The 26,385-nt window shown below is 44.5% G+C and overlaps 1 protein-coding gene across 1 annotated transcript in view; it reads left to right on the forward strand.

Moving 5' to 3' along the window:
- Positions 1-3,416: 3,416 nt before the first annotated feature.
- SNTG2 (syntrophin gamma 2) overlaps positions 3,417-26,385 on the forward strand; it is a 208,099-nt gene continuing 185,130 nt past the window's right edge. Inside the window, exon 1 of the mRNA XM_032652007.1 lies at positions 3,417-3,509. Within this exon, the coding sequence (XP_032507898.1) occupies positions 3,438-3,509 (72 nt within the window). The 5' untranslated portion in view covers positions 3,417-3,437. The remainder of the gene's footprint in view (positions 3,510-26,385) is intronic.

Consider the following 26,385-nt stretch of genomic DNA (forward strand, 5'->3'; position numbering starts at 1 on the left):
AAATATTCTTACTCAGGTAAGGATACGTGACATAATCAGTTTTGAGTTCACTCATTCATTCTCAAAGATACTTAACACGTATGCTGAGAACCTGATTTGGGAAGGACATTTTTATTACATGGGTAATAAAATGTCTGTAATCCATCAAATAAGGGAGGCAGTAATTTTATGTCCGTGACCCACTAGACTCTGAGCTCCATGAGGAGCTGGTGGTCTTACATTCATCACATCCCCAATATCTACTAAGGCATCTAGACATCGGTCAGCAATCAATTGTTGTTGAATGTGTCAATGATTGAAACAAATATTGACTATTAAAAGCGGTAAAAGATATACATATTTACATATAGTTAGAGGCATTCACTGATCACCTGCCTAAAACCCACTCTTGGACCATGACTTAAAAGCCCTTGCGTTATCCTGCAGTTGCACAGGCCCCAGGACCCTGGTGCTAGCCCTGGTCAGTTTCTGAGTCCTCCGAGGATCTGCCGATTCTCAAGGGCCCCCAACAGCCATGGCTCCCCTGGGAGAGGTTTCCTACAGGAATCCCCTCCACTGCTGTGGAATCTTTCTCTCCTTTCTCCTTCTTCTCCTCCCTCCCTCCCTCCCTCCCTCCTTCCCTTCCTGTTCTTTGAGTAGCATATTAGTGTCGATTATATCACACCATCCTTTTTAATGTGAAATGTCATTTTTTCCAAAAAAGTCTCAAAAATAGTACTCACTTCAACTCCTTAGCACACAAATATTAACAAATTTCCAAAACAATATTAATTTAGCAGTAAAATTTATTATCTGAAGACTGGGAAAAAGTGATAGCTGCTCTACAATGTAGTTCTTGTGAGTTTTAGTTGTAATTCATATTAATATCAGGTTTAAAAATAGAAATATGGTAATGATCATGTGATGCTCTTTTTCTTAAATAATTAGTTGTTTTACTCTTTAGTGAATTTCTAGTTTAGACAACATCGAGAAATTATGGCGTATGTAAACACACTTCTTTTGTAGCAAATATGGTTTTAAAAACACACACAAAGAGCTTCCCCGGTGGCACAGTGGTTAAGAATCCACCTGCCAATGCAGGGGACACGGGTTGGAGCCCTGGTCCGGGAAGATCCCACATGCCACAGAGCAAATAAGCCCGTGCACCACAACTACTGAGCCTGCGCTCTAGAGCCCACGAACCACAACTACTGAGCCCAGGTCCTGTAACTACTGAAGCCCGCACACCCAGAACCCATGCTCCACAACAAGAGAGGCCACCACAATGAGAAGCCCGCGCACCACAATGAAGAGTAGCCCTGCTCGCCGCAGCTAGAGAAAGCCCGCACACAGCAACGAAGACCTGACGCAGCCAAAGATAAATAAATAAAATAAATTTTAAAAAACCTCTGTTAAAAAAAAATAAATTAAAAAAACAAAAACACACACCAGTTTTCTGCTCATAGGAAGATGGAGAAAGCAGTATGGAAGTACCTCGAAAAATAAATAAAATTATTATTATACCCAGCAATCCCACTTCTGGGCGTATAACCAAAGGAAAACAGGATATCGAAAAGATTTATGAACTCCCATGTTTACTGCAACATTATTCACAATAGACAAGACATGGAAACAACCCAAGTATCCAGCAACGGATGAATGGATAAAGATGTGGGGTGTGTGTGCCTGTGTGTATGTATATGTATTGTGATATCTATCAGATATATATGTGATATATATGTGCCTATGTGTATATGTATGTATATTATATGTTCATATAATGAATATTATTCAGCCATCAGAAAGAGGAAATCTTGCCATTTTGCAACCACATGGATGGACTTTGAGGGCATTCCGTTAAGTCAGAGGAAGACACATGCTGTATGATCTCACTTAAATACGGAATCTAAGAAAGCCCAACGCAGAGAAACAGAGTAGATGGGTGGGTACCAGGGACTGGGGAGCTGGGGGCTGCAAAGACGTTGATCAGAGGGTACAAACTGTTCAGCTATAAGATGAATACATTCTGGGGGTCTAATGTATGGCATGGTGATTATAGTTATCAAGACTGTATTTCCCACTTCTGAAAAGAAATGGTAATTATGTGACCTGGTGAACGTCAGCTAACCGACGGTGGTAATCACACGGCGGTATAAGTGTATCAAGTCAACACTTTGTACACCTTAAATTTACACAGTTATCCATCCATTATTTCGCGATAAAGCTCGAAAAAACCAGTTTGCCGTCAGAAAGAGCAGCGTCTCTCTTGTCTGTTCCACCGCCACTTGTCCGCCATGCATCAGGCGTTCCACTCGCAGAGACGGGGTCACGCCGGTCCTGCCACCTCGGCTTTGGCGCTTTCCCGCCTCAGAGGACAGCGAACGGGCTTCCGCAGATGAAAGACCGCGCGCGTCTGCGCCCCTGAGAGTTTGCGCGACCGGGAGACGCGGGATTTGGAAAGGGAGGAAAACCCACGCCCTTTGTAAAGGTTGGTAGCTTCGGGGGTGGGGGTGTTTTCCTGATTTATGCCAAACTTTCGTTTACGCTTGAACGAAGATGACTTGAGTCTACGCAGCCCGATACTGTCCTGAGAGAGCAAGGGAATCGCCGACAGGCTGCTGCCCCACTGCCGGGAGGTGCGCCCAGCTCCGCGCCCCAGGGCGTCCCCGGGTCCGCAGGGAGGACACGGGCGCCGCCGAGCCGCCAGCCCGGGGCGCGGGTGGGGCTCGCGGGCGCGAGAGGCGTCCTTTCCTTTTCTGGACAGTCCCCAGGGTCCAGCACCAGCTCCACGTGACGGGGAGACCCCGGCGGAGGGGTCCCCAGGGACCCGGCAGGCAGCTGCCCTGCGAACATCCGAGGGTGGGGAAGGCCCGGAGGCACCCGACTGCGGACGGGGGGACGCCCCAAGTCAGATCCACCGGGGAGCAGGGGCGGGGAGGGGCCGCCGAGCGGGAGGAGCGCTCGACCCCGGCCCGGGGGAGCGGCAGCCCCCACAGGCTGTCACCTCTCCTGCTCTCCCCCGGAGAGCCGCAACCCGGGACACGTCCCCGCCCCTCTGCAGCCGCGCTCCCCTCTTCTCCCGGCGGGTCGCGTGGGCGGCGCTCAGGGCGGTGGGCGGTGGTCACGGGCGGTGGGCGGTGCTCAGGGCGGTGGGCGGCGCTCACGGGCGGTAGGCGGTGGTCACGGGCGGTGGGCGGCGCTCAGGGCGGAGGGCGGTGCTCAGGGCGGTGGGCGGTGCTCAGGGCGGTGGGCGGTGCTCAGGGCGGTGGGCGGTGCTCAGGGCGGTGGGCGGCGCTCGGCTCCTCCCGCCGCTGCCCGCGGAGCCAGAGCCGAGCCCGAGCGGCGCCGGAGCGCAGAGGGGCGCGGACGTGGCGCCCGCGGGGCTCTAGGAGGCTCGCGCGGGGCCTCGGCGCTGAGCTCGCGCGGCCCATAGCGCTGGTCCCGCCGAGTGGGCGGCGATGAGCGCCGAGGGACCCTTCCCCCCGGCTGCCCCCCGCGGGCGCCCCGGCCGCCTGCTAGTGCCCGCGAGGGTGAGTGCCGGCCCTCCCGGCCGTCTTTTCTGCGCGCGCCCCTCCTCTCCCTGCGCCCCCTTCTCCTCTGCACCCCTTTCTCCCTCCAGGCCCTCCCCTTCCCAGCGCCCCTGTCTCTCCTCCGCGCGCCCTCCTTATCCTCCGCCCCCTCCTCACCCGGCGCCCCCTTCCCTCTTGCGTCTCCATCCCCATCTCCCGGGGCGGCTCGTGCGGGCGGGCGGGCGCAGATCCCCTGACCCTCTGTCCTCCCGGCCCAGCATCCCAGACGGAAACTTGTAGGGTCTGCCTTTCCCTGTCGTGAAGGTGCAGCGGCTCCGTGGCCCGTGGGAACCAGGTTCTCCAGTGTTGGGGGTTCGGGGTTCGCCCCTCATGTCTCCCTGCGAGCGGCTCCCGGCCTCAGGGGCCGCGGCGGGCGGCCTCCTGAGCTCAGCTCCGTCTTGGGGGGCCTCTGCCCGGTGCTGGGGTCCCCGCCCGGCCGAGCGCCCTGCTACTTAGGGGACAGCTCAGCTCTGGACGCCCACTTCCGTGATACCGATTCGTGCGTGCGTGTCTGTGTGACATCGCTTCTTATCCCTGCCCCAGACGACTCTCTTCCACCCTCTTACTTTTAAATAACTTAACTGTTGGGGGAAAACAGAAATGTGGCTCAGTCAAAAACGAAAAGTTCTTGCAAGCCTTCGCGTCGCCACCCCCAGCATAACCGAGTGTTCTGGAAACAGTATAGGAACCGCTGCCGAGGCTCCCCGACTGATTGACTAATCTGGCTGGAACCGCCTCCCTTCGGGTTTGTCCTCACAGACTCCCTAAGCCCGGGAGCGACAGTGAAAACCGGAGTGTGTCTAGCAATCCTTTTCAGGATAACCGAGAAATGTTTCGGAGACTATGGGTTGAAGGCTTTTATAAATTCTTGTGTGTCAGGATGCTTCTAAACCAGGGCAGTAGTACTAATGACTGTATGATTTTCTTAAAAAAAAAAAAAACCTTATGTAGAGACAGTTGCTTCTTCCTTCAAGTTGTACAATTTTGGGGTGTTTCCACAAAATCTTGAAATTAAATTTCATGTAAAGTTCCGCGCTGATTGTGTAAAGTACTTTGCCACAGAGTCGTTTTCCAGCTACTGCAGATGGAAATCAAACCGGGAAGATGTGCTTGGAGTAATTGGAAGTAAACTGCTTAAGAAAGAGAGGCTGGGAGTTCTGTCGCTGCCTGGAGTCTTGGAGCCGTGCCATCTGGTTAGGAGCTGCCCATCTGCTTGAGGTGCTCTTGCAGCCGTCCTGTTTATAACCACTGTAATTATAGTGGAAGAGCCAAGTGGGTTGATCACACTGCGTAATTGACCCAGTGGACGAGTTATTGGCAATAATTTAAGCTTTTAAAAAATATATCAACTGCAGGTTCTCAAATAAGTACTCTCCAGGGTGCTAAATGTTGACTGCATTAAGACACTAAATTGAGGGCTCGGAAAGGGGCTCCATACCCCATTTGCTGCGACTGTAATTAGTGCTTATTTGTAATAAGAACCTTGATTATAAGATGCATCCTATGTGCCTCATACTGGGTTTGAAACGACTTTCTTGTATGTCATCATTTTTCTAATTAGAAGCACTAAGTTCTTCTTAACTGAAATGATTAAATAACTATGTAAACTCAATGATGTTATGGATCGTTACTGATACGAAAAGCAGCAAATCTGCATGGTTGTCTAGATGCCAAGGATTCAAGTGAAAAATTTATGGCCATCAGAGGTCCATAGTGCAAAGATGTTTAGGGCCATTTTCCAGCCAAGGTTCCAGCCATGATTGTGTTCCAGCCAGGAAGTTCTGTCAGCACCAAAGGACAAGTGTTGGAATAGTAATATGGGTCCCGTAGTAGCAGGAATGGTCCCTCCGGTGTCCTAAGTAATCAGGTGTGCTCGGATGCTGCGTGCTACAGCCTACAGCAGGGCTCAGATTCTTGCCCCCTGTTAACTGTTCTGTCTACACATGTGTCTTTTAAAACAGGAGAGTTCATAGCTCACAGTCATGGCTGGAACCATGTTCTTTATGACTGCTGGTTTGAATCATGAGAATTTGGCCACATTTGAATGTCTCTTGCTCAGGATTGGAACTTCCTTGTCTCTTTCGTTTTAGGTAGCCGTTCCCTGTTACTTGTATTCCCTAAGTTGAGCCAGTTCATATACCTGTGTCCCTGAGTCTCCTGTGTCCCTGTGGTTAAACCCCTGGTGGAGAACCGCCAGTGCAGTGTGTAAAGGTGTCCTGCTTTCCTGTTCAACCACTGCTGCTGGTTTGTGCTGAATGCAATTTTCTGTTTTTAATTAACATCACTGCTTCAGTCCAGGGGCTGGAAGCCTGGGAGAGCCAGTCATATATGTGAGTTCTCACGGTGAGCTTAGCGACTGGAAGGTGAGAGCATGTCAGGTCATTTAAAGAGTGCATCTAGTAGTGTCACCACTTCGTCATCTAGTTAGAGATGTGAGTTATCGCAGGAGCTAAAGGAAACAGGTAATCTCTGGGGAAGGATGTCCGTTTGTTCTGTGCTTTTGTCACGTGTTTCTCATCCTTGCTGACTCATCTTTGATTTCAAGTGTAGAATTTCTGATGATGTCTATGATGTCATAAGCAAGATTCACATATTTTAAGATGGGGAATTACCTGATTTTACCAGGAGATAGGTTTCCTATCTTGGATCGGTTTCCAAGATCCAAGTTTAATTTAGTGCCATGTCCCTAGATGTCCCAGGAGACACACTTAAGAAGAGTGACAAGAGGGCAGCACTGATGTGAGTTCCATCAAAGGACTGAGTGGCAGACGGAGACATTGAGCTGCTTTATCATTGGGTGGAGGGAGGGGAGCTCTTGTCGGTGAGTTTACAGCCGGGTTCCCTCTCTGTCAAACGGGTACCCCAGCTGCAGAATTATGAGAGCAGCTCGCCTGCCACCACAGGAAGCAGGTGGCGTCAGGCACGTGAGGTCTGTCTCTGTACCCCAGGCCCCCGCGCTGTCCTTCTCCAAGCAGACACTCGCTCTGAGGTACGTGGACACGGGTGATGGGTGGCCGCTGCACGCGGGACGGGGACGGGAAACCGTGTGTCCCCTGCCTCCCCTTCACCCGAAGAACCTGTGGTCTGGGTTCTGAGTCACTTCAGACCTGATTCCAGCATCCTCAGAAACTCGCTAATTAGAATCGACCTGTATTTTTTGCAGTGTACCAAGGCAGGTTAAAGAAGTGCTTTTAGGGGAAAAGTGCATGCGAATTTCATGGAAAAAAGTATTTGTGTTTAGACTGGCGTGTGCTTTTCCTTAGTATCAGCTGGTTACTGCGTGTTGTCATTCAGATTGTACCTTTGGAGAGCTTTGGGCTTGTTTTCAGGGAACACTGGATGTCAGTTTCCCCCAGGCCACTGAGGTCCCCGCCCATTCTGTGCCGAGCTGCAGAGGCTCCGCGCCCTGGACGCCCACCCTCCGGGCCTCCCCGCAGCCCTCACCTCCTTCCTCTCTTGTGTTTCATCTTCAAGGCTGTTAAAAAAGTGTGGCGAATATTATGCTGTTGTGATTTCTCAATTAAACTTGTTGGTGAGACAGTTTCTGGTTTCTACGGAGGCCGTAGTTTTACATCCATAAATATTGTTAACTAGCTATGTTTTAATTAAGCAAAGAAGTAGGACTTTTAAAAAGTGAATGTGCCTCTTAGCTTGCTTAGCGGGCCGCTCAGCAGGCCCTGTTGGAAACAGTTAGAGAAGGCCAGTTACGTGTGGGCACCGAGCTGACCTGCCGTGGAGCCCTGGCACCGGCGATGACCTGCTTCTCCTGTGAGAGTTTCCAGAGCGGCTGTGTCTCTGCGTTTTGCACTCAGCGCTGTCTGCAGGTTATTTACAGTCACACTTATTATTCTGAGTGAATAAATCTGACTCTAAACTGTTGGCATTCGGCATCAATTCTAGTTTTTTTTTTTTTTTTTTTTTTTTGCGGTACGCGGACGTCTCACTGCTGTGGCCTCTCCCGCTGCGGAGTACAGGCTCCGGACGCGCAGGCTCAGCGGCCATGGCTCACGGGTCCAGCCACTCCGCGGCATGTGGGATCTTCCCGGACCGGGGCACGAACCCGTGTCCCCTGCATCGGCAAGCGGACTCTCAACCACTGCGCCACCAGGGAAGCCCCAATTCTAGTTTTGATAGGCACCAAAATTCATTTGAAATTTGGATGAATCTCATTGTCTTATGGCGCTGAATTGTACTATTATAAATACGATCATATAAATGGTAAGGTTCAGTATTGTAAATCTCATGGTGTTATTAGCATTCATACTACTTTATTTTTCGTGCTGATTTTAGTTGAAGGCTGACTCCCCTCCCCTTTGCAGTGAGTGGTAATTGCATTTAAGCGTTGACGAAAAGAGAGGTAACTGTAATTATTTATATTTTAATCGAAGTAGTTTGAATGACAAATCATTGTAAGAATCCAATTCCATTTCTAGAATGACTGTGAATGCTCTCAGCAGGTCTATATTTTATTGTCTATTTTATGAATTAGCATCAGTAAGAATATAACCACATGAATGCACCCAGATTCTACATTAGGACATTTTTGTTCATTGAGCTAGCGTTGAGGAGAATAATCTGTATTTATAAAGTGTGACATAGCTGCCAGTTATTCCTATCAGGAATTACAACACTTTCTATTGACAATAAATGTCGCATTTGACAATGTTCGCACACATTTTGCATGACACGACTTTCAGAAACTAAGTGCGGTGGCCGTCGGGTCTTTACAGGGAAACCAGCTTCCCTTGCTAAGTCAGAGTCCAGGAGGTGGAAGGGGAGCTGATCCCACCTCCCTGACTCTTTCCCTCCGAGTGTGTTGCCCCTGGAGCTGTCCCTTTGTGGTCCCTGCCCCCAGCTGACCATCTTCACCTCTGTCCCTTCGACACTCAGGCTGCCATGTCCCCAGGCCCCAGACCTGCTGCCCACTTCTGGCTTCACCTCTAAGTGGTTTGAGCTGCTGACGGCTCACCTGGCACACCTCCCTCCCCGACCCTCTGCTTTTCTTCCTTCTGTCTCCGGCTCTTTGGGGACCTAGTCCGCTGCTCTGCCTTTCAGAGTGGGGTGTACAGACCTTCTTCTGTAGGTTCTTTTCTCGCTTTATGTTTCCAGCTGGCCTCACCCACCTCTGGTTAACCCACTGATGCCCAACGCGGTGCCTCGGTGAGCCCTGCTTGGCTGTTCAGTTAACACTTCCAAGATCCTACACCTAATCTTAATCCTGAAACCCCGTTCTCTCCCTGTGTCTACGTGTCAGACAACGGCAGCACTGCCCACCCAGCTCAGGTCTTTGTCCGATGTGCTCGTGTCCTCGAGGCCGCCTCAGGGCCTCTCCCTGGACATTGACCCCATCCCTGGCCTCTGTCCCAGCCTGCATCAGCCCTGCTTATTCCCAGTCACAGTCACACCCCTTCTCTCCTGCTTTCAGAACCCACCTTTGTCTGGGTATCTGGTGACCGTATGTTTTATGGGCCTCATCCCACCCTCAGGTGTAAATATGGACCAGTCTAAGTCAACGATTGCTTGTGAGTGAGGAGGGAAGTTCCCCTTTCTTTCAGAAAGAGACACAAGACTGTGTGAATAAATTACATGCCTGGTACGTAACAGCTGATACGCACTGTTGAATCATAAGTATTTATCTGAATTAATGGTATGTCATGCTGTAAGAGGGAGGAAGATCTGTTTCTTGCTCTTGTACTGAGAATTTATATTTATGATTAGCTATTTTGTAAATTTATTTATTTATTTATTTATTTTTGGCTGCGTTGGGTCTTTGTTGCTGCGCGCGGGCTTTCTCTAGTTGCGGCGAACGGGGGCTGCTTTTCATTGCGGTGCGCAGGCTTCTCCTTGCGGTGGCTTCTCTTGTTGCAGAGCACGGGCTCTAGGCGTGCGGGCTTCAGTAGTTGTGGCACGCGGGCTCAGTAGTTGTTGCTCGCGAGCTCTAGAGCGCAGGCTCAGTAGTTGTGGCGCACGGGCTTAGTTGCTCCGCAGCATGTGGGATCTTCCTGGACCAGGGCTCGAACCCGTGTCCCCTGCATTGGCAGGTGGATTCTTAACCACTGTGCCATCAGGGAAGCCCTGATTAGCTATTTCGGGTTTGAATAAAATTGTGCCTTTATATTTTTATAATAGCTGCATTTTTTTTTTTTTTCGGTACGCGGGCCTCTCACTGTCGTGGCCTCTCCCGTTGCGGAGCACAGGCTCCGGACACGCAGGCTCAGCGGCCATGGCTCACGGGCCCAGCCGCTCCGCGGCATGTGGGATCTTCCCAGACCGGGGCATGAACCCGTGTCCCCTGCATCGGCAGGTGGACTCTCAACCACTGTGCCACCAGGGAAGCCCTATGATAGCTGCATTTTGATATCAATTTAACAAATCAGCATAACTGTTAATGGTAAAATATACCGTATTCTCTTCTCGTTTCTATCCTGCTGAATATTATCCTTAATGATTTCTCTTCAGATAATTATACTTTACCAAATGGCTTCAGTAGTTGACTCTTCACATTACAATTATCTTAAGCTTTTGTTATGTGCCGAGGAGTATAAAATTACTCATCATCTGTAAACCTGGGGACATTCGGACCCCATGAGGCGGCAGCAGTGCTTTGGGGAAGGTGTGTGGCCTCGGCGCAGGCAGTGCCAGTCCTGTCATCTTGGTGATATATCCAGGCTGTCATGGCTTGTGTGACAAGGTAGACAAGTAACAGCTTCTGCATTTGTGGCATTAGAAACGCCAGAGGTTTCACTGCCTTCCTGCCGGGGAGGGCAGCCAGGAGAAGTGGTGCCAGGCTGGCCTTTTTCGCAGGCTTGAGGCTTTTCCTGAAGGGATCAGGACTTTATGAACGTAAAATTAAATGTCATTTGGAAAAGTGCTTTGTGGTTACAGATGTGTACATACCTGCACCTGCGTGCACACCATTTATGTGTGTACATCATTAACAGAGCAAAGTCTGAGCACCTGTTAGGAGCTGTGTAGGCAGTTGAGAGGACAAAGCAGGGCAGAGGGGTCCAGACCCAAAGTGCATGCCAGCGAGCACCCCCCAGCTCCCCCCCACCCCCATGACCACTAGAGGAGGTAGATTCTGGAAGCGCAGGCTTTGGGGCGGGGCAGGGGAGCACGAGTGGTCGGCGACAGGTGCTTCCTCCCTGCCCCGAGTGTGGTGACTGCTGCTTGTTGCTGGGGGTACGACTGTGGCTGTGTGCACAGGAAAAGCGTGACACACGGAAAACATGATCGCAGATGTTTATGGCTGTTGTGAGGGAGAGAGACACGACCTTCAGAGAATATCGTGTGTGTTAATCATAAGTGCTCAGCTTGGCGTCTTGGGAGGCTGCCCTGGATCATCAGTTGCCCGGTTGTACCCTGGCTCTGTGACCCCAGAGTCTGGGGCCTGGATGCTCTCAGGTGACTGTGACGGTGGGCAGGTACCAACTTCTCTGTGACTCACCCGTAAGGTCAGGAGAAAAATAGGGAGGATACTCATATCACTAGAATAATGACTATCAATTAATTCTTTTTGGGGGGGGATTAATAACAAAAGATCCAGGTGGGATATAACTGATTACAAACAGGAGCCAGTGTGTGCGTGTGTGCGTGCACATGTGCGTGTGTGTGTGCGTGTGTGCTAGAGCACACTTGGAAAAATCATTTGCTCTTATTAGTCATCTATTTTGTACATATCAGTGTATATAAGCCAATCTCAATCTCCCAGTTCATCCGACCACCGCCACCCGCCCCCGCTTTCCCCCCTTGGTGTTCGTATGTTTGTTCTCTACATTTGTGTCTCTATTTCTGCCTTGCAAACCGGTTCATCTGTACCATGTTTCTAGATTCCACAAATATGCTTTAATATACGATATTTGTTTTTCTCTTTCTGACTTACTTCACTCAGTATGACAGTCTCTGGGTCCATCCACATCTCTACAAATGACTCAATTTCATTTCTTTTTATGGCTGAGTAATATTCCATTGCATATATGTACCACATCTTCTTTATCCATTTGTCTGTCAATGGACACTTAGGTTGCTTCCATGACCTGGCTATTACAAATAGTGCTGCAATGAACATTGGAGTGCATGTGTCTTTTTGAATTATGGTTTTCTCTGGGTATATGCCCAATAGTGGGATTGCTGGGTCATATGGTAATTCTATTTTTAGTTATTTAAGGAACCTCCATACTGTTCTCCATAGTGGCTGTACCAATTCACATTCCCACCAACACTGCAAGAGGGTTCCCTTTTCTCCACAACCTCTCCAGCATTTACTGTTTGTAGATTTTTTGATGATGGTCATTCTGAACAGTGTGAGGTGATACCTCATTGTAGCTTTGATTTGCATTTCTTTAATAATTAATGATGTTGAGCAGCTTTTCATGTGCCTCTTGGCCATCTGTATGTCTCCTTTGGAGAGATGTCTATTTAGGTCTTCTGCCCATTTTTTGATTGGGTTGTTTGTTTATTTTAATATTGAGCTGTATGAGCTGTTTATATATTTTAGAGATTAATCCTTTGTCCATTGATTCATTTGCAAATATTTTCTCCCATTCTCGGGGCTGTCTTTTCATCTTGTTTATAATTTCCATTGCTGTGCAAAAGCTTTTAAGTTTCATTAGGTCCCATTTGTTTATTTTTGTTTCTATCTCATTTCTCTAGGAGGTGGGTCAAAAAAGATTTTGCTGTGATTTATGTCAAAGAGTGTTCTTCCTATGTTTTCCTCTAAGAGTTTTAGAGTGTCTGGTCTTACTTTTAGGTCTTTAATCCATTTTGAGTTTATTTTTGTGTATGGTGCTAGGGAGTGTTCTAATTTCATTCTTTTACATGTAGCTGTCCAGTTTTTCTAGCACCACTTATTGAAGAGACTGTCTTTTCTCCATTGTATATCCTTGCCTCCTTTGTCATAGATTAGTTGACCATAGGTGTCAACTAATGGGTTTATCTCTGGGCTTTCTATCCTGTTCCACTGATCTATATTTCTTTTTTGTGCCAGTACCATACTGTGTTGATTACTGTAGCTTTGTAGTATAGTCTGAAGCCAGGGAGTCTGATTCCTCCAGCTCCATTTTTTTCCCTCAAGATTACTTTGGCTATCCGGGGTCTTTTGTGTCTCCATACAAATTTTAAGGTTTTTTGTTCTCGTTTTGTAAAAAATGCCATTGGTAATTTGATAGGGATTGCATTGAATCTGTAGATTGCTTTGGGTAGTATAGTCATTTTCACAGTATTGATTCTTCCAATCCAAGAACATGGTATGTCTCTCCATCTGTTTGTGTCATCCTTGATTTCTTTCATCAGTGTCTTAAAGTTTTCTGAGTAGAGATCTTTTATCTCCTTAAGTAGGTTTATTCTTAGGTATTTTATTCTTTTTGTTGCAATGGTGAATGGGATCATTTCCTTAATTTCTCTTTCTGATCTTTCATTGTTACTGCATAGGAATGCAAGAGATTTCTGTGCATTAATTTTGTATCCTGCCACTTTACCAAATTCATTGATTAGCTCTAGTAGTTTTCTGGTGGCATCTTTAGGATTCTCTATGTATAGTATCATGTCATCTGCAAACAGTGAGTTTTACTTCTTCTTTTCCAGTTTGTATTCCTTTTATTTCTTTTTCTTCTTCCAAAGAAGAAGCACTACATGACAGCACTATTTACATAGTTTCTTCCAAAACTATGTTGCATAGGAGTGGCAAGAGTGGACATCCTTGTCTTGTTCCTGATCTTAGAGGAAATGGTTTCAGTTTTTCACCATTGAGAATGATGTTTGCTGTGGGTTTGTCATGTATGGTCTTTATTATATTGAGGTAGGTTACCTCTATGCCCACTTTCTGGAGGGTTTTTATCATAAATGGGTTTTGAATTCTGTCAAAAGCTTTTTATGCATCTATTGAGATGATCATATGGTTTTTATTCTTCAATTTGTTAATATGGTTTATCACACTGAATGATATGCATATATTGAAGAATCCTTGCATCCCTGGGATAAATCCCACTTGATCATGGTGTATTATCCTCTTAATGTGTTGTTGGATTCTGTTTGCTAGTATTTTGTTGAGGATTTTTGCATCTATATTCATCAGTGATATTGGTCTGTAATTTTCTTTTTTTGTAGTATCTCTGTCTGGTTTTAGTATTAGGGTGATGGTGGTCTCATAGAATGAGTTTGAGAGTGTTCCTTCCTCTGCTATTTTTTGGAAGAGTTTGAGAAGGATGGGTGTTCTAAATGTTTGATAGAATTCACCTGTGAAGACATCTGGTCCTGGACTTTTTTTTTTTTTTTTTTTTTTGCTGTACGCGGGCCTCTCACTGTTGTGGCCTCTCCCGTTGTGGAGCACAGGCTCAGTGGCCATGGCTCTTGGGCCTAGCTGCTCTGTGGCATTTGGGTTCTTCCCGGCCCAGGGCACAAACCTGTGTCCCCTGCATCGGCAGGTGGACTCTCAACCACTGCACCACCAGGGAAACCCTGGACTTTTGTTTTTAATCACAGTTTCAGTTTCACTACTTGTGATTGGTCTGTTCATATTTTCTATTTCTTCCTGGTTCAGTCTTGGAAAGTTACACCTTTCTAAGAATTTGTCCATTTCTTCCAGGTTGTCCATTTTATTGGCATAGAGTTGCTTGTAGTAGTCTCTTATGATCCTTTGTATTTCTGCAGTGTCTGTTGTAGCTTCTTCTTTTTCATTTCTAATTCTATTGATTTGAGTCCTGTCCATCTTTTTCTTGGTAAGTCTGGCTAAAGGTTTATCAATTTTGTTTATCTTGTCAAAGAACCAGCTTTTGGTTTCACTGATATTTGCTCTTGTTTTCTTTGTTTCTATTTCATTTATTTCTGCTCTGACCTTTATGTTTTCTTTTCTTCTACTAACTTTGGGTTTTGTTTGTTCTTCTTTCTCTAGTTCCTTTAGGTGTAAGGTTAGATTGTTTATTTGAGATTTTTCTTGTTTCTTGAGGTAGGATTGTATTGCTATAAACTTTCCTCTTAGAACTGCTTTTGCTGCATCCCATAGGTTTTGGATCGTCATGTTTTCATTTTCACTTGTCTCTAGGTATTTTTTGATTTCCTCTTTGATTTCTTCAGTGATCTCTTGGTTATTTAGTAATGTATTGTTTAGCCTCCTGTGTTTGTGTTTTTTATGTTTTTTTCCCTGTAATTGATTTCTAATCTCATAGTGTTGTGTTTGGAAAAGATGCTTGATATGATTTCAGTTTTCTTAAATTTACCAAGGCTAGATTTGTGACCCAAGATATGATCTATCCTGGAAAATGTTCCATGTGCACTTGAGAAGAAAGTGTAATCTGCTCTTTTCAGATGAAATGTCCTATAAATATCAATTAAATCTATCTGGTCTATTGTGCCATTTAAAGCTTGTGTTTCCTTATTAATTTTCTGGTTGGATGATCTGTCCATTGGTGTAACTGAGGTGTTGAAGTCTCCCACTATTATTGTGTTACTGTCGATTTCCTCTTTTATAGCTGTTAGCATTTACCTTATGTATTGAGGTGCTCCTATGTTGTGTGCATATATATTTATAATTGTTATATCCTCTTCTTGGATTGATCCCTTGATCATTATGTAGTGTCCTTCTTTGTCTCTTGTCACATTATTTATTTTAAAGTCTATTTTATCTGATACGAGTATTGCTACTCCAGCTTTCTTTTGATTTCCATAGAATATCTTTTTCCATCCCCTCACTTTCAGTCTGTATGTGTCCCTAGGTCTGAAGTGGGTCTTCTGTAGACAGCATATACATGGGTCTTGTTTTTGTATCCATTTAGCGAGACTGCGTCTTTTGGTTGGAGCATTTAATCCATTCACATTTAAGGTAGTTTTCGATATGTTTGTTCCTATTACCATTTTCTTAATTGTTTTGGGTTTGTTTTTGTAGGTCCTTTTCTTCTCTTGTGTTTCCTACTTAGGAAAGTTCCTTTAGCATTTGTTATAGAGCTGGTTTGGTGGTGCTGAGTTCTCTTAGCTTTTGCTTGTCTGTAAAGCTTTTGGTTTCTCCATCAAATCTGAATGAGATCCTTGCTAGGTAGAGTAATCTTAGTTACAAGTTCTTCCCCTTCATCACTTTAAATATATCATCCCACTCCTTCTGGCTTGTAGAGTTTCTGCTGAGAAATCAGCTGTTAATGTTATAGGACTTCCCTTGTATGTTATTTGTCGTTTTTCCCTTGTTGCTTTTAATAATTTTTCTTTGTCTTTAATTTGTCAATTTGATAATTATGTGTCTTGGTGTGTTTCTCCTTGGGTTTATCCTGCCTGGGACTCTCTGCTTCCTGGACTTGGGTGGCTATTTCCTTTCCCATGTTAGGGAAGTTTTTGACTATAATCTCTTCAAATATTATCTTGGGTCCTTTCTCTCTCTCCTCCTTCTGGGACACCTATAATGCGAACGTTGTTGCGTTTAATGTTGTCCCAGAGGTCTCTTAGGCTGTCTTCATTTCTTTTCTTTCTCCTTCCTTTATTCTGTTCCACTGCAGTGAATTCCACCATTCTGTCTTCCAGCTCACTTATCCGTTCTTCTGCCTCAGTTATTCTGCTATTGATTCTTTCTAGTGTATTTTTTATTTCAGTTATTGTATTGTTCATCTCTGTTTGTTTGTTCTTTAATTCTTCTAGGTGTTTGTTCTTTAATTCTTCTAGGTCTTTGTTAAACATTTCTTGCATCTTCTCCATCTTTGCCTCCATTCTTTTTCCAAGGTTCTGGATCATCTTCACTATCATTATTCTGAATTCTTTTTTATGGAAGGTTTCCTATCTCCACTTCATTTAGTTGTTTTTCTGGGGTTTTATCTTGTTCCTTCATCTGGTACATAGCTCTCTGCCTTTTCATCTTCTCTGTCTCTCTGTGAATGTGGTTTTTGTTCCACAGGGTGCAGGACTGTAGTTCTTCTTGCTTCTGCTGTGTACCCTCTGGTGGATGAGGCTATCTAAGAGGTCTGTGCAAGCTTCCTGATGGGAGGGACTGGTGGAGGGTAGAGCTGGGTGTTGCTCTGGTTGGCAGAGCTCAGTAAAACTTCAATCCGCTTGTCTGCTGATGGTTGGGGCTGGGATTCCTCCCTGTTGGTTGTTTGGCCTGAGGCGACCCAGCACTGGAGCCTACCTGGCTCTTTGGTGGGGCTAATGGCGGACTCTGGGAGAGCTCACACCAAGGAGTACTTCCCAGAACTTCTGCTCCCAGTGTCCTTGTCCTCACGGTGAGCCGTAGCCACCCCCGACCTCTGCAGGAGACCCTCCAACACTAGCAGATGTGTCTGGTTCAGTCTCCTATGGGGTCACTGCTCCTTCCCCTGGGTCCCGATGTGCACACTACTTTGTGTGTGCCCTCCACGGGTGGAGTCTCTGTGTCCCCCAGTCCTGTTGAAGTCCTGCAGTCAAATCCTGCTAGCATTCAAAGTCTGATTCTCTGGGAATTCCTCCTCCTGTTGCCAGACCCCCAGGTTGGGAAGCCTGACGTGGGGCTCAGATCCTTCACTCCAGTGGGTGGACCTCTGTTGTTTAAGTGTTCTTCAGTTTGTGAGTCACCTACCTAGGGGTCATGGGACTTGATTTTATCGTGATTGCGCCCCTCCTACCATCTCATTGTGGCTTCTCCTTTGTCCTTGGACGTGGGGTATCTTTTTTGGTGAGTTCCATTGTCTTCTTGTCAATGATTGTTCAGCAGTTAGTCGCTATTCTGGCACTCTCCTCAATTAATTCTTGAAGACTAAAGTTTTTAAATATTTTTCCTTTTCCCTCAGAACTGTTTTTCTAAGTACCTTTGTTTCAGCATATTGAAAAATTCAAATTCAAACAAACATTTTCAAATTTCAGTTTAAAATTATAAGATCAGTTTAATAAATTTGGAATGGAATTTTTTGGAGAGTTTCCTTTATTATTATATGTTAAACATGTATTTGTAAATAAAGTATTTTTGTTGTTTAACTTTTACTCTCCATCTCATTGCAGTGATAACTGGTGAATACATAATGCAAGATCTGGATGTAAAATGTGGCATATTTTTAAATTCTGCAAAGAAGTGACATTTTAGTGAAGCTGGGCTGACTGAAGCTTTGTGAATTCCCTGTAATTGCTTTAGAGAAAAACTCTAAAGCCACTTATCTGATTTGGTGTTTAGGATTTGAAATACAGTGGGAACCAGGATTTACAGCTAAAATTTCTTGTGATTGAAATCAGTGGCATTTTAAAAAGAAATTGGTCCATTTAAAATCCGGAGAGATGTAAAAAAATAATTTGAGCTTACAAAATGTTTTAACTTTAAGATGCAATATAAGTAAAATGTATGTATTTTATATTTTGATGTTAATATAGTTAATAAGGTCAAACATTCTAAACTGACATTCAGGATTCTGGAATAATATTCACCTAAAACCATTGTATTTCTCTAAGATTTAAGAAATTAAAATCGAAATCTGAAATTGCTAATAACAAAAGATAATAAAAGATGAATAATGACATGATCTCTCACATACTCTTTCTCTGTATATAAAATAGATTTGTTCTAACTACCAAAATGAAATAGGAAGAAGTAACTAATGATATAAATGGGAAGTGCAATGCTTAGATAAGATTTAATCACATTTAAAAATTAATTTATAAATTGGATAATGTAATTTATTACTTTGTTATGAGCATATATAACGTGGTATGTTATATTAAGTAGCAGATTATTTAATAGAATGAAGAGGGAAAAGCTGGTAGCTAAGAAAGAGTGGAAGTAAAATTGAAAAGCTTTCCTGTCAGGACAAGATACAAAACCCTGGCTGCGTCTAAGAGTGACGTGCCTTGTACGTTCTCTTCCTGATGTAGGTGGGGAACAGCCCAGATCTTTGAAATTCTAAGTGCTTTGTGCATTAAAATTATTTCCTTCCTACGCTTTATCAAATTCCATTGTGACCTATAGGTTCTTTTCACTTTTATCAGGTGGAATCAAAATGCTTTTAGATTTGTAATTTCCATTTTCACAGGTGGGAAGGAGGAGGGGCAGGTTTGGGAGGAATCTGCACAGCGGGTTCTGGAATAACGAGCCCAGTCCTGGGAAAATGAGAAACAGTGGCTCAGCCGGGAGAGCCCCCACGGGACGGACACGCGGTGGTGTCACCACGTTGGCTGTGAAAGCCTCGGGCTGTGCTTGGGTTGGAGGGAGGAGGGGAGGACTGAGGTGACGGGGGATGAAGCTGGACATCCGCAGCAGGGTCACGAGGCCCCGCGTGGCAGCACGTGGACGAGGCTGCATTGAGCCCCCTCTCCGGTCCTTCCTGTGGGATTCTGGCTCTTTCTGTTACCTCCTTTGGTTTAAATACATTTGTTTCACATTTTGGTATTTGTGTGAATGGTAGCATAATATTCCTGCCTCAGCGTGGAAAGTGTGTAAAACATTGAACAGCCTAAGAAAGAGTGTGACCTGGACATATGTGTATGGCTAGCATTTCATACACCTCTTCTGGCCTTTTTTCACTATGTATCCTATTAGCTGAAACCATCCTTTAGATGCACTCTTTGTCCTGCATTTAAATTTTTCTCACTATAACAATGATAATTTTCACACTTTTTAGACACGTTCGTCAATATTGTTGAATCTCTGCTCAATATTCTATTGTATCAGCAGAGAGGCTTTGCAGCTGTTCTCATAAGAAGGGATTTAATGATGAATGTCTGCTTTTGTGTGTGGAAATCAGCACCAGCCCATCCAGATCCTTCTTGCTGGCTCACTTATCTTTGGCTAAGCTGACTGTGTTCCTTAGGAATACGTGTTAGCACTTAAGTTTACTCACAGTTTATAATCCCATGAGGAGAAAATTCCAGATTTCTGAATCCCACAAGGCTCGCCAGTTCTCAAGCTGTTTGTTTTCATTTGTCAGAAATGCATCAATAAATTATGTTTTCAGGGTGGATTTGTATGGTTCATTTTCTGATTCTGACATCTCACCACCGACTGGAGGGAAGAAGACAGTGGGATGGTGCTTTCCAAGGTGCTGATGGAAGAAGAAACATTGTTAGTCCTGCCTTTTATACCCAGTGCAACTGCTCATCAAAGCTGAAGGTGCGATAGAAGCAGGTCCTTGTGGACGAGAGGGGAGAGAATAGGTTCCTGGAAGGAGACCCTCAAGGCCACGGGAGACGGAAACCCATCGGCTCCAACCCACTCATGCCCTGCTGTTGACATGATGTGTGCTCTCTTGTTTTCTAACTTCAAAAGTCAGACTTAGGCCTGCTTTTTCTACAAGCTCCTCCCTCATCTTGCGGTTTTCTCTGTGCTGTTCCTCTGTGATCACAGGCATTCCCTCTGGGATCCCTGTTCATCCTGAAGGACATCCCTGGAGGTTTCAGTGGTGAGGGTCTATTTAGGACTAAAATCGCTCATTTTACCACACTCGCTTCCTGAAAAAGTTACAGAATTCTAGTTTATTTTTCATTGGTATGCTGAAGGTATTATTTCCTCTGACTCACTGTTGCTGTTCAGCACTCGGCCATCAGTGGACTTGTCGCTCTGGTCAGGTGACTGTTTAGTGTCTGAAAGACCTTTTTTCCTTCGTAGTCTTAGTGTCATGGTGTGTCTGCATTAGTTATGAGCAATCCTCAAGGTGCATTTTCTCTGAGAATTCTGCCCCTCTTCACAGTGCCTGTTCTCTTTGTGGGGAATTCCACCTGAGTGTGATGGGACCTGAAGCATCCTCACTGTCTGTGGCCTCTCTGCTTGTCCATGGAGGTGGGCACTCAGGTTTTCCCTCAACAGCACCTGGCTTGCTGCCTCCCCACCAGCAGGAGTCCTGGGGCGGGATCCCCTCACAGGCACCTTTCTCAGGTGCCCTGTTGTCTGGGGTGTTCAGAGAGCTGCGCTGGGGTCCCAGGCTCGTGCTACCCACCCTCCTTCCTTCACCCCTCGCCTCACAGCCCTCAGACCCCTACCTCACACCAAGCCTTCTCTGCCTGCTCTCGCTCCTCCCACCCCTCACAGGTGTGCCTGGACCCCTGGGTGGGTGTCTGCTTCTAGAAGGGACTGAACCAGCACACTGTCTTTTTTTCCCACTTCTCTGTCTCTCTGTGCTGCGTTCCATGTAATGGCTTTAGTTTTACTTTCCTGGTTGTCAAAACTGGTTGGTTTTGATAATTTTTTATTCAGTCATTTCACTTACAGTAACTTCTTTTATATGTTTAAATCTATAAATGTACTTATTTTATATTCTGCACTTGATAATTTTAACCTCTGTAACCTTTGATTGCCTGATTCTGCAGTTTGCTAATTTTGCTTAACTCCTGGAGTATTACTTATTTTCTTGTGTTTTTAATAATTTCTCTTTGTGTTTCTTGGAAATCTGATGGTGAGCATTCTTTAAGGAATATATTCCTTTACACTTTGTCTCTGAGGGTTCTAAGATTTGGAAAGGCTTTTATAATGTAGAAGCCATAAGGAAAATGCAGACAAATCAGATTACGAAGAAATGTTTTTTAATCTTGTAGGAAAAAATAGATAAATTAGAAAATAAAAACAAATTCAAAACAATGATATAGAAAATTATTTCTAATACAAATGACAGTTGAAGAGCTATATTTTTAATTTTAAAAGACCTTGTGAAATTGCAAAAAAAAAAAACCTAAGAGAAAAAAATGTACAAAGGATTTAAACTTGCCTTTAAACAAAAAGAATTATAACTAGTCATAAATATATGAAAAGACACATGCTGTCCCAACCAAAACAGTGGGAGAATCATAGATTCTGTGGGATTTTTTTTTATATTGATGATCGTGTTGTCTGAAAATAAGGATACTATTATTTCTTCCTTCGGAATCTGTACTCCAGTATTTATTTATTTTGTCCTAGTAAGTGGGTGGGACACAGGTACAATAGTGAACAGAAGTTGCCTTGTCTCTGATCTTTAGGAAAAAGCTTCAGTTACTCATCATTAACTATGTTAATATATGTCTTTTGTAGATGCTTTTTTCAGGTTGAGGAAAATCTCATCTCTTGGTTTATTGAGATTTTTATCAGAAGTGGTTGTTGAATTTTATGGAAAGTCTTTTTCATCTGTTGAGATGACATGCTTTTTAGGCTGTTGATCTAGTGAATTACATTAGTGATTTTGAAAGTTGAGCCAACCTTGCATTCTAGGAATGAATTCTACTTGGTCACTATCTTATCCTTTCATATATCACTACATTCAATTTGCTAAGATTTTGTCAGTGTGTATTTGTGTCTGTGTCCACGATGGGTATTGGTTTGTATTGTTCTGTTCATATAACACCATTTGGTTTTTTTTTTTGGTTTTGGTATCTGGGTATCAGTGTAATCCTGGCCTCAAAAATGAGTTAGGAAGTGTTTTTCTTCTACAATTTCATAAACTTTCTGTGGTTTTGTATTATTTTTCTGTTGAGTAAAATTCATACTGAATCCATGTGAGCCTGGGGTTTTATTTGTGGGATGCTTTCTGACTGCAAATTAAATTACTATAAAAGATAAAGCACTATTCAGGTTATCTGTTTCTTCTTGGATAAATCTTGGTAGTTTGTGTCTTTTAAGAAATTTATCCTTTTATCTAAGTTATAAAATTCTTTGCAATAAAATTGTTTGCTGTATTTCTTTATTAATGTTTTTGAAGTCTGTAGGTTCTGTAGTGCTGTTCCCTCTCGCACTTATAATACTGGTGATTTGTGACTTCTCTGTTTTTTTTTTTTTTTTTTTTAATTATTTTTTTAAAACCCCACAGTTGTTTATTTATTTATTTTTCTGGCTGTGTTGGGTCTTTGTTTCTCTGCGAGGGCTTTCTCTAGTTGTGGCAAGCGGGGGCCACTCTTCATCGCGGTGCGCGGGCCTCTCACTATCTGGCCTCTCTTGTTGCGGAGCACAGGCTCCAGACGCGCAGGCTCAGCAGTTGTGGCTCACGGGCACAGTTGCTCCCGCAGCATGTGGGATCCTCCCAGACCAGGGCTCGAACCCGTGTCCCCTGCATTAGCAGGCAGATTCTCAACCACTGCGCCACCAGGGAAGCCCGACTTCTCTGTTTTTTATTGATCAGTCTCTCCAGTGTGCTATAAATTTTAATGTTCTTGACAATGACACAGTTTTAATTCCAGTTTGTTTTTATCTTCACTGACTTGGTTCTTCTTATTTTCTTCCTAGAGCATGATTTTGGGCTTCCTTTGCTTATTTTTTCTTCGTTCTTAAGGTGGAATCTTAGACTGTTGATTTAAGATGTTTCCTGGCTTGTATTATAAGCTTTTAATCCTACACATTTGCAAGTAACCGCTATTTTAATTGCTTCCCACGGGTTTTTACATTTTGTGTTTTTACGTTTTACAAGAGTCAAGAGAGCAGGTCTGAGACTTCTGGTCCCTTAGAAAGGTCTTCTTGCAAGAGAATCAGACCCCTGCTGGGCCCTGGGGACTTGTGTTTCAGGGTGTCGCTACCCTTTTCTTGCTAATAAGGGCAACTCACTGTTTCTGGGCTCCTTGTCCAAACAGCACGACTTCTGTTGAGCACTTGCTCTCCTCTGGAAATCTGGAAATTTGGTGTGTGGCAGGCAGAGGCTGCCTATGTGACCTGCCCCCATAGGAACCTTGGCCTCCATTCTCTAATGTGCTCTGGACGCAGAAGGGTCATATGAGGGCTGCATCTCCTTTGCTGGGGAAGAGAGCATACCATGAGCCCCTCGGGAGGGTGAGAGCATGCGGGGGTCCTCTGCACCGTACCTATGTGTCCCTGGGACCCAGCTGTGCATCCTCCCAGTCCCGTCGTGACACTTCTTAGCCGTGAGCATGACTACATCAATACTTATGGTGAACCTCCCAACAAGGGCGGTCCTTGGGGATGCAACACGTGTGCATTCAGCCAAAATATTTTCTAATTTGCTTCTTGATTCTTTCAGTGACTTACTGGTTTACAAGGAAATACGTAGTTCACTTTCTAAATATTTGAGGATTTCTAGATACTTATGTTTAGCTTAATTCCGTTGTGAGTGGGGACATACTTTTGTCCACCCTTTGTCAGGGTAGAGATTTGTCTTAGGGTCCAGAATATGGTTTATCTTAGTGAACACTCCATGTGCACTTGAAAAAATATATATTCTGCTGCTGTTTGTTGATGGTTCTGTAAATGTGAAATAGATGAAGTTATTTGACAGCGCAGTTCATAGGTTCTGTTTCTTTTTCTATTTGTTCTGGTACTTATTCATCTCTGGAAATAATTCTTATTCTGAAGTCCACTTTTTTTTTTTTGCGGTACGCGGGCCTCTCACTGCTGTGGCCTCTCCCGTTGCGGAGCACAGGCTCCGGACGCGCAGGCTCAGTGGCCACGGCTCACGGGCCCAGCCGCTCCGCGGCATGTGGGATCTTCCCGGACCGGGGCACGAACCCGTGTCCCCTGCATCGGCAGGCGGACTCTCAACCACTGCGCCACCAGGGAAGCCCCTGAAGTCTACTTTTTGATATTAATGTATATACTCCAATTTCTATTAGTATTTGTATTATATATAATTCCAAAATTTTCACTTTATTAAATGAAAATTATAAAATGAAATCCATTCATTATATTTAAAGTGGCCTCCTGTAGATATGATAGAGTTGAATCTGGTATCTTTTTTTTTTTTAAACATCTTTATTGGGGTATAATTGCTTTACAATGATGTGTTAGTTTCTGCTTTATAACAAAGTGAATCAGCTATACATATACATATGCTCCCATGTGTCTTCCCTCTTGCGTCTCCCTCCCTCCCACTCTCCCCATCCCACCCCTCCAGGCTGTCCCAAAGCCCCGAGCTAATATCCCTGTGCCTTGCGGCTGCTTCCTCCTAGCTATCTACCTTACTACGTTTGTCAGTGTGTATATGTCCATGACTCTCTCTCGCCCTGTCAATACATTTCCCACTTTTTGCTGAAACTCTCCATCTATTTGACAAAGAAATCATAACAAAGAAGGTACTATGGGCTCTCGTTTGGTGGGGCCATTGTCTCATGTCTTTATTTTACACAAAAGACAGAAACAAAAACAAAATGGAGCCCAAATCCAAAGCTAATCTCTTCCAACTTCTTGACTCTTACATCTTAGTTACTCAGCACAGAGAGTGTGTGGAGCACATGTAGGAGGACAGTCCCTTGGGTCCTGGTGCACACGTGCACATGCAGAAAATCTGTTCTCTAAATCGTAGGCTCTGAAATTTCTCCACGGATGATGTCAGATACATCTAAGATCTCATATATAATAGGTTCTAAAAATAGATAAATTAACGAGTAAACAAATAAAACCGAAAACAAACCCCGAACAACCTCTTCTACGCGTGCACACACTCCCACAGTTTTATTGTTGACAAAAATACACAATTTTTTGAAAGTAGTGAAATAAACATGTTCAAAGACTAGAATTAATTATGTGTTCACCTTGAATGTATTTAGTACATTTTGGCCTTAAATATGTCAAATTTGTTTTTCAAACCAGTAAGTTGATAAGAAAGGTTATTACTCTCTATGGGCACAGCCCTCATTATTACTCATTTATTCTCCAAAGATATTCTTGAAAATTTTATGTTGCTGGCGGTAACCTTTATTAACGTGCTGTAAAGATGCCCTAGTATGTGACAAAGAAATCACGACAAAGAAAGTACGCTGGTCTCTCATGTAATCTTGGACATAAAACGAAATCTAGACAGAAGTTGTCTGGGTTGCATACAGTCATACCACACACCAGCAATATGAACAAGTTCTCCTTCTACTGGCATTTTTTTCTCGAAAGAGGAGCCTTTGGCTTGAGCTAAGAATAAATTGGAAGAGTTGTATGCAGTGGCTTTGGGGGCACAGATAATGGACCTGGTGTTTGTGGTTATTACTATCATTGAAATAATTAGAGGCAGAATATTTTTAGGGCAAATATAAGAAAGAAACAGTGAAAGGGAAATTTCTGTAAACTCGAGAAATGTTAATTACAAAATAAACATTTTTTGAGTAGTATTTTGTGGTATCAAGATTTAAACCGTTAATAAAATTGTTCGGGAACTTTATGAAAAGTTCCTTTCTACGGAATTGTGAAATTATCACTTTTTCTTTCGAATTTCGTGGGTAAAAGCCATCTGATGTTTTTCAGGGACCATATCCAAAAGGTTAACTCTTGTCCGATAGGGAACTTGTCTCCAAAGTTAAATGAAAGGGGCAGTTTTTGTGGATGTCATAAACTTAACTTAGCCTGGGTTTAATCTGCCTTTGCTTTAGTTTCCACCCCAAAGCTATTAAGATGCAAATCTTTTGCCTGACATTTTTACCCTGCTTTTGGCTAAGCAAAGCTTCCCTGTGGTCCGTGGCACTCACATGAGCTAAAGATCATTGGGAAGAGACTTTTAAATTAGAGACATTTTGACCATGTGGACGTTTGTGTGTGTGATGCGTGTGGTGTGCACCAGTACCGTTGTCCTGAGATTCGAACACATCTAAGCAGAAGGATGAATGGGCACTGGGCGGGGCGGGAACCCGATCTTACACTTACGCTCTCCACTCTGGTAGACAACCACGCAAGCTGGGGTAGATCCTTACCTTAGCTGTGCTAGTTCACTCATCTGTGAAGTTGTTTACAAGGACACACCTGGTTGGTGGTGTTAAGTTGGACTGTTGAAGGCTGCGTGTTCACGGGGCACCTGGTGCGTGGCTGCTCAGTGCCAGGCACTGGGGATCCATCAAGGGCCCTCTCGTTACCTCCATCTCAGGGGAAGGGCCCGAAGCACAACTCAGAATATCACCAGAAACCTGTGATGCGCTGGCCCCCTGGCTCCCAGGGCAGATCAGAGGGAGGGAACAGGCTGGTTCGCTGCGTGAGCTGATCCTTGTGGGGTCAGTGCTGTGCATGGCCGATTTCAGGCTGCCG

This window comes from Phocoena sinus, chromosome 13, assembly GCF_008692025.1.
Source record: "Phocoena sinus isolate mPhoSin1 chromosome 13, mPhoSin1.pri, whole genome shotgun sequence".
Taxonomy (NCBI): domain Eukaryota; kingdom Metazoa; phylum Chordata; class Mammalia; order Artiodactyla; family Phocoenidae; genus Phocoena; species Phocoena sinus.